The sequence below is a fragment of the Podarcis vaucheri genome, assembly GCF_965113315.1.
Source record: "Podarcis vaucheri genome assembly, chromosome: 12".
Lineage (NCBI taxonomy): Eukaryota > Metazoa > Chordata > Lepidosauria > Squamata > Lacertidae > Podarcis > Podarcis vaucheri.
In genome coordinates this window covers 63,626,365-63,635,334 of record NC_138750.1, presented here as the reverse complement: position 1 = coordinate 63,635,334, position 8,970 = coordinate 63,626,365, and the positions used below count along the sequence as shown (strand labels likewise).

The window sequence follows — 8,970 nt, the reverse complement described above, 5'->3', positions numbered from 1 at the left end:
TGCCGTGGCGAAGGGGCTTGAAGAACTCAGAGAAGCTATGAACTATGCCGAGCAGGGCACCCAAGATGAACAGGTCATAGTGGAGAGTTTTGACCAAACGTGATCCACCTGGAGTAGGAACCGGCAAGCCACTCCAGTATCCCTGCCAAGAAAACTCCATGGACAAAGACAACAGGCATATAAAAGTTATGACGCTGGAAGATGAGCCCCTCAGGTCGGAAGGTGTCCAACATGCTACTGGGGAAGAGCGGAGGACAAGTACAAGTAGATCCAGAGCTGATGAAGCGGCTGGGCCAAAGCCGAAAGGACGCTCAGCTGCGGATATGCATGGAAGCGAAAGGAAAGTCCAATGCTGTAAAGAAAAATATTGTATAGGAACCTGGAATGTAAGAACCATGAACCTGGGTAAGTTGGATGTGATCAAAAATGAGATGGCGAGAATAAATATTGACATCCTGGGCATCAGTGAGCTAAAATGGACGGGAATGGGCGAATTCAGTTCAGATGACTATCATATCTACTACTGTGGGCAAGAAACCCGTAAAAGAAATGGAGTGGCCCTCATAGTCAACAAAAGAGTGGCGAAAGCTGTACTGGGATGCAGTCTCAAAAATGATAGAATGATCTCGATACGAATCCAAGGCAGACCTTTTAACATCACAGTAATCCAAGTCTATGCACCAACTACTGGTGCTGAAGAAACTGAAATTGACCAATTCTATGAAGACTTACAAGACCTTATAGAAGTGACACCAAAGAAGGATGTTCTGCTCATTTTAGGGGATTGGAATGCTAAAGTAGGGAATCAAGAGATAAAAGGAACAACTGGCAAGTTTGGCTTTGGAGATCAAAACGAATCAGGGCAAAGGCTAATAGAGTTCTGCCAAGAGAACAAGCTGGTCATCACAAACACGCTTTTCCAACAACACAAGAGACGACTCTACACATGGACATCCCCAGATGGGCAACATCGAAATCAGATTGATTATATTCTCTGCAGCCAAAGATGGAGAAGCTCTATACAGTCAGCAAAAACAAGACCTGGAGCTGACTGTGGCTCAGATCATCAGCTTCTTATAGCAAAATTCAAGCTTAAACTGAAGAAAGTAGGAAAAACCACTAGACAGGTAAGATACAATCTAAACCAAATCCCTTATGAATACACAGTGGAAGTGAGGAACAGGTTTAAGGATTTAGATTTGCTGGACAGAGTGCCTGAAGAACTATGGGTGGAGGCTCGCAACATTATACAGGAGGCAGCAACTAAAACCATCCCAATGAAAAAGAAATGCAAGAAAGCAAAGTGGCTGTCCAATGAGGCCTTACAAATAGCGGGGGAGAGAAGGCAAGCAAAATGCGAGGGAGATAATGAAAGATACAAGAAATTGAATGCAGATTTCCAAAGAATAGCAAGGAGAGACAAGAAGGCCTTCTTAAACGAGCAATGCAAAGAAATAGAGGAAAGCAACAGAATGGGAAGAACCAGAGATCTGTTCAAGAAAATCGGAAATATGAAAGGAACATTTCGTACAAAGATTACCATAATAAAGGACAAAAGTGGTAAAGACCTAACTGAAGCAGAAGACATCAAGAAGAGGTGGCAAGAATACACAGAGGAATTATACCAGAAAGATATGGATGTCTCATACACCCCAGGTAGTGCGGTTGCTGACCTTGAGCCAGACATCCTGGAGAGTGAAGTCAAATGGGCCTTAGAAAGCACTGCAAATAACAAGGCCAGTGGAAGCGATGGTATTCCAGCTGAACTGTTTAAAATTTTAAAAGATGATGCTGTTAAGGTGCTACACTCAATATGCCAGCAAGTTTGGAAAACACAGCAGTGGCCAGAGGATTGGAGAAGATCAGTCTACATCCCAATCCCAAAGAAAGGCAGTGCCAAAGAATGCTCCAACTACCGCACAATTGCACTCATTTCACACGCTAGCAAGGTTATGCTTAAAATTCTACAAGGAAGGCTCAAGCAGTATATGGACCGAGAACTCCCAGAAGTGCAAGCTGGATTTAGAAGAGGCAGAGGAACCAGAGACCAAATTGCAAACATGCGCTGGATAATGGAGAAAGCTAGAGAGTTCCAGAAAGACGTCTACTTCTGCTTCATTGACTATGCAAAAGCCTTTGACTGTGTTGACCACAGCAAACTATGGCAAGTTCTTAAAGAAATGGGAGTGCCTGATCACCTCATCTGTCTCCTGAGAAATCTCTATGTGGGACAAGAAGCTACAGTTAGAACTGGATATGGAACAACTGATTGGTTCCAAATTGGGAAAGGAGTACGGCAAGGCTGTATATTGTCTCCCTGCTTATTTAACTTATATGCAGAATTCATCATGCGAAAGGCTGGGCTGGATGAATCCCAAGCCGGAATTAAGATTGCCGGAAGAAATATCAACAACCTCAGATATGCAGATGACACAACCTTGATGGCAGAAAGTGAAGAGGAATTAAAGAACCTTTTAATGAGGGTGAAAGAGGAGAGCGCAAAATATGGTCTGAAGCTCAACATCAAAAAAACGAAGATCATGGCCACTGGGCCCATCACCTCCTGGCAAATAGAAGGGGAAGAAATGGAGGCAGTGAGAGATTTTACTTTCTTGGGCTCCATGATCAGTGCAGATGGTGACAGCAGTCATGAAATTAAAAGACGCCTGCTCCTTGGGAGAAAGGCGATGGCAAACCTAGACAACATCTTAAAAAGCAGAGACATCACCTTGCCAACAAAGGTCCGTATAGTAAAAGCCATGGTTTTCCCAGTAGTGATGTATGGAAGTGAGAGCTGGACCATAAAGAAGGCTGATCGCCGAAGAATTGATGCTTTTGAATTCTGGTGCTGGAGGAGACTCTTGAGAGTCCCATGGACTGCAAGAAGATCAAACCTCTCCATTCTGAAGGAAATCAGCCCTGAGCGCTCACTGGAAGGACAGATCGTGAAGCTGAGGCTGCAATACTTTGGCCACCTCATGAGAAGAGAAGACTCCCTGGAAAAGACCCTGATGTTGGGAAAGATGGAGGGCACAAGGAGAAGGGGACGACAGAGAATGAGATGGTTGGATGGTGTTCTTGAAGCTACCAGCATGAGTCTGATCAAACTGCGGGAGGCAGTGGAGGACAGAAGTGCCTGGCGTGCTCTGGTCCATGGGGTCACGAAGAGTCGGACACGACTAAACGACTAAACAACAACAGCGGAAGAATGAGTGCGCATGCTCAAACGCCACATGAATATTATAGAACACACCTCTGTGGGAGAAATGGCTAATTTGAAGGACCAGGTAATGTATGTAACAGGTGGGAGAACATATTAGGGAGCAAAAATGAAGAAGGCCTTGCGGGAAGCCTGTAAAGTGCAATTTCTTAACTAACAGGAACTGGAGGAGGGATATTCGGACGGTCTTAGGTTAAAAATGATTTGTGATGTGAACTGGAATGCGCACTCCCTCTTTCCAGCATGAGCTGGGGGGGGGTCTTTGCCCGTGCAGTGCTGTGACTCCTTTCCCAGAGACATCTGAATCCCTCTGGGAAAGAGTCCCTGGACAGTTTTTGTCTAACAGCCCCCCCCCATAAAAGCCCCACAGGCAGGCATGGAAGCGCAGGAAGGTGGGGAGAGGGATGGGGAAGGTGGGGGTGCATGTTGATAAGGGGGGCAGCCCCTCACCATGGGACTCTCCCTCCTGACTCCCAACGCCAGTTCAAAGCAAGAGGGACACCTGCCATCCTTTCCCTGTGTTTCCAGCCAGAAAACCAGTTTATACTGGGCTGCCAGAACCACCTGACCCCATTTCCCACCCCAGAGCGGGGCTGGACCAATCAGAAGCCTCTGCATTCGACAGCTGGCCAATCTGCTTTCTTCGCCCACTTTCCTGAGGGAGTTTTCCTCCTGAGCTTCCCTCTTGCCTGCTCCCCTTCATTTCTCCTTCATTCTCTTCCTGTTCTTCTTTCACCCATTGTTTTGGGGGTCAGCTGGGTTCCCCCCACCCCATGGCCTGGCAGGCCCAGGAGGAGCCCACAGAGGCGGCAGGGCCAGGAGATGGCATTTCCCGCCCTTTTCTGAAATAGGCAGGAACCATGTTGTATCTTCTGGAGGCCCCAGCCGCTCCCAGAGATGCCATGGCTCCCCTGTGGGCCACATGGGTCCCACGCTCTTGGGGTTTCTCCTCCTGGCTGAAGGAGGGCGGCACCTTTGGGTGCCAGCACTCACGGGGTATCCACAGCAGCCTTCCTGCCATGATGGCTTTGCCTCCGCAGGGCGGCCTCTTTCCCCACCATGTTTGCCCAACAGAGGAGGCCTCTCCATTGGAAGAGGCCAGGCAAGCGGCTTCAGAAGAGGAAGCCATTTTGGAGAAGAAACAAGCTTGGCTGTTGTCTGCTGAGGGTCTCCTGCCTTTCTTCCAAGGTTTCCTGGGGGCTGCAATGGCCAGAGGAAGAGACAGCCCCCCCCCCAGCCTGAATCCCCTGCAGGGCTCTGGGCAGCAACCAGAGCCTGCATCAGTTTCCTTTCCCAAGGCCTTGGAGGAACCTTGGGGTGCGGAAGGAGGAACCCCAAATGGAGATCAGGCTCCTGACAAATGGGGAAAGGAACTTTATATGGCCTCTGTGAAAGAAAACTCTGGGTTGAGAGACTACTCAGCAGCCCAGCTCATTGGGGTACAAGTCCCCCACTGGTCCATGTGGTCAGTAAAAGAAGGAAATTCCAGCCAAGTAATTTGGAGCAAAACAGCAGTCAGTAGACTTAGAGTCTTTATTGTTGCGCAACAGGTTCAAATAGCAGTATGAACTCTGAGCATGGGGAGACATTAACTTTTAAAACTTTTGCACCATATCCCAGAATATCCACCCTCCCTTCCCCACAGGTGGGCGGGGTTTGCAGCAACGAGTGGGGCTCACCTGGGCGGGTGCCACCTGCCTGCTTGATCCGGCCTTTGACCTGCCCTTGGCCAGGGAGGACAATGGACGGCCGGCCGGGGGTGGGTCTAAGGCCAAAAGAAAAGAGGATGACTCCGTTGCTCAAGCCTCTTTTGCTGTTCTTCCTTCCAAGATCAGGAGCGTGTCCAGGCGGCTGGATTGAGGCAAGTAGCCGGCCTTATTTGCTTTGCCTGGATGGGGGGCGGAGGAGAGATTTGGCCCCTCCGCCAGGCTAGGCCGCATTTTTGGCGTGCTCGGTTGGGCATGTTGCGGCCTTTTCGGCTTTTTGTCCGCAGCGTGGGAGGGAGCTTGACTGCTCTGCCACTGGCTGCTGGCCTGAGCCCCATGTTTTATATTAAGATTCCTTTATTTTGAATGAAGGAGGACACACATAGGCGGAGGACAGTTTTCCAGTATTCACGCGTTCCAAGAGACAGGAGACTTTTTTGTTAGGAATCATGACAACGGAAATCAAGAAGTCAAATAGACCATTATTTATGTATGCCACAACTGCTGCCAGGATTCTAATTGCGAAAAGTTGGAAAAGCGAAACCATCCCCTCAAAACTCAAATGGCAAACGAAATTGCCAGCATACTTACAGTTCAGGGCCGTATTCAGAAAATTGGTGGTGGGGGATGAGTGTTCAGACCCCTGGGCTCTCACTTGTGGGGTACCTCAGGGTTCTGTCCTCTCCCCCATGCTTTTCAACATTTACATGCAGCCGCTGGGAGAGATCATCAGGGGGTTTGGGCTGGGTGTTCATCAGTATGCAGATGATACCCAGCTCTACCTCTCTTTCAAATCAGAACCAGTGAAGGTGGTGACAGTCCTGTGTGAGTGTCTGGAGGTGGTTGGAGGATGGATGGCGGCTAACAGATTGAGGTTGAATCCTGAAAAGACAGAAGTACTGTTTTGGGGGGGACAGGAGGCAGGTGGGTGTGGAGGACTCCCTGATCCTGAACGGGGTAACTGTGCCCCTAAAGGACCAGCTGCGCAGCCTGGGAGTCATTTTGGACTCACAGCTGTCCATGGAGGCGCAGGTCAATTCTGTGTCCAGGGCAGCTGTTTATCAGCTCCATCTGGTACGCAGGATGAGACCCTCCCTGCCCGCAGACTGTCTCGCCAGAGTGGTGCATGCTCTGGTTATCTCTCGCTTGGACTACTGCAATGCGCTCTACGTGGGGATACCTTTGAAGGTGACCTGGAAACTACAACTAATCCACAGTGCAGCAGCTAGACTGGTGACTGGGAGCGGCTGCCGAGACCACATAACACCGGTCTTGAAAGACCTACACTGGCTCCAAGTACGTTTCCGAGCACAATTCAAAGTGTTGGTGCTGACCTTGAAAGCCCTAAACGGTCTGGGCCCAGGATACCTGAAGGAGCATCTCTAACTCCATCGTTCTGCCCGGACACTGAGGTCCAGCTCCAAGGGCCTTCTGGTGGTTCTCTCACTGCGAGAAGCTAAGTTACAGGGAACCAGGCAGAGGGCCTTCTTGGTAGCGGCACCCGCCCTGTGGAACACCCTCCCACCAGATGTCAAAGAGAAAAATAACTACCAAACTTTTAGAAGACATCTGAAGGCAGCCCTCTTTAGGGAAGCTTTTAATGTTTAATAGGTTACTGTATTTTAGTGTTTTGTTGGAAGCCGCCCAGAGTGGCTGGGGAAACCATTTATTATTATTATTATTATTATTATTATTACTAGCAAGAATAACCAGAGCAGTAAGAGGAAATACAAGATGGTAATAAAGAATGGAAAGTAATCAAAGAATATCTTAAAGATTACTGTGATAACAAAAGCTTTATGGCAGATGATAATAATATTTTATTTATATCCTGCCCACCCCAGCCGAAGCCGGGCTCAGAGCAGGTAACAACAGTATATTGAATGAGTCCTTTAGTATAAGGAAATATTGGAGAAAACTAGAACCAAAAAGGAGAATGTGAGGTGTGTGGGGGCGAAGATTTAGGAAACTGTAAAAAATTTAACTTCAAAATAGTACAATGAGTATAGTCGGAAGGCTTTTCTTTATCATAAATAACATCATTTTCTATTCTTCTACTTTTTCTCTCTCTTTTCTTTCATTTATACTTTTTGTGTATTCATAATCTGTAATGTTTGAATGTAATGTTTTATATTGTATGTATTTTTAAAATTTCGGTATAATAAAGGTTTAAAAATTATCTAAAACAGGAAGACACCTGTTTCTCAAAGCTACCAGCATGACTTTGACCAAACTGCGGGAGGCAGTGGAAGACAGAGGTGCCTGGTGTGCTCTGGTCCATGGGGTCATGAAGAGTCGGACATGACTAAACGACTAAAAAACAACAACAAAAACAGGAAGAAGGGGGAGGGGCCTGCAAGGAATGCAGGGAAGGAAGGATCTCTCAGGGTGGGAGACGGGGAAAAGAGGGGGGCACCAGGGGAGAGCTGGGGGAGCCTGCCTTTCTATGGGTTGATAAATGATATGATATATATGATACAAGGGTGATAAAGGGTATTTTTAGTTATTCTCCCCCCGTCTCTTTTTTATACACTTGTGTTTTGTAAGGGTTGTTTAATATTTTTTCCTTTTTTCCTTTTTGGTTGTCCCTCAGTGTGAATTCTTTGATGGGAAGAGAGCGTTGTCCCCTCCTTGAAGCTCTTCCCACATTCAAAGCACTGATAGGGTTTCTCCCCTGTATGAATTCTTTGGTGGGAAGTGAGATGATGCTTCCGACTGAAGCTCTTCCCACATTCTAAGCACTGATAGGGTTTCTCCCCTGTATGAATTCTTTGATGGAATGTGAGACTCAGCCGGATACGAAAGCTCTTTCCACACTCATGGCATTGAAAAGGTTTCTCCCCTCTATGAATTATTTGATGGCTTGTGAGCTTAATCTCCGTCCGGAAGCTCTTTCCACATTCCAAACACTGATATGTTTTCTCCCCTGTATGAATCCTTTGATGTGAAGTGAGACTACCCTTCTGGCTGAAGCTTTTTGCACATTCTGTGCACTTATAAGGTTTCTCTCCAGTATGAATTCTTTGATGGGAAGAGAGCGTCGCCCCCTCCTTGAAGCTCTTTCCACATTCAAAGCACTGATAGGGTTTCTCCCCTGTATGAATTCTTTGATGGGAAGTGAGAGATGCACTTTGACTGAAGCTCTTCCCACATTCGAAGCACTGATACAATTTCTCCCCTGTATGAATTTTTTGATGGGAAGTGAGATGATCCTTCCGACTGAAGCTCTTTCCACACTGCAAGCAACGATAGGGTTTCTCCCCCGTATGAATTCTTTGATGGGAAGTGAGATGATCCTTCCGACTGAAGCTCTTTCCACACTGCAAGCAATGATAGGGTTTCTCCCCCGTATGAATTCTTTGATGGGAAGTCAGATGGTGGCTGCAACTAAAGCTCTTTCCACATTCCATGCAGTTATAGGGTTTCTCTCCTGTATGAATTCTATGATGGGAAGCGAGACTGCCCTTCCGAGTGAAACTCTTTCCACATTCTCTGCACTGATACAATTTCTCCCTACTCTTTGTTCTTTCATGTGAAGTGAAGCTATCACTCCTAAAGAACCTCTTTCTTTGATGGGAGGTGGACTGGGAGGTCTGACGGATGTTCTCTCCACACTCTGAATATTTATATGACTTCTCTGCTATGTGGATTCTGTTCTGGTCCCCCTTGTTCTTCCCTTCCAATTCATCACCATCTGCAATGAAGAGAAAAGCTAATTAGAACCTCAAAAAGAAATGGTGCTCCAGAATATTGAACAAATCCCCCCCACCTCACTGTGAGACTTGAGAGTGCTCCGTTTCAGCCTCAAGCGGACATCCATGGAGTCTAACTTAATGTCCTTGTTGATGTGTGGCATCGTCAACCCCTCAGCGTTTCAGCATGCATGACTCTCTTGAAACCGGTGGGGCCACACTGCCAGCATACTGTGACAGGTGACACAGAAGCATCAAATCCAACACCTGACCCCCCCCCCAGCAATGCACTGCCATGTTAGTGTAAGTCATGCAAACTCTGCAGCACTGTCCTGGACCCTAACCCCACTCA

General features: G+C 47.4%; 2 protein-coding genes across 3 annotated transcripts in view; one reads left to right on the top strand and one right to left on the bottom strand.

The window, feature by feature from the left end:
• The window catches only part of LOC309514929 (uncharacterized protein), a 123,274-nt gene that overhangs the window by 67,448 nt on the left and 46,856 nt on the right, over positions 1-8,970 (top strand). The window lies entirely within an intron of this gene.
• LOC309514972 (uncharacterized protein) overlaps positions 6,708-8,970 on the bottom strand; it is a 59,421-nt gene continuing 57,158 nt past the window's right edge. The window contains exon 4 of the mRNA XM_082192519.1: positions 6,708-8,620. Coding sequence (XP_082048645.1) covers positions 7,452-8,620 — 1,169 coding nt within the window. The 3' untranslated portion in view covers positions 6,708-7,451. The remainder of the gene's footprint in view (positions 8,621-8,970) is intronic.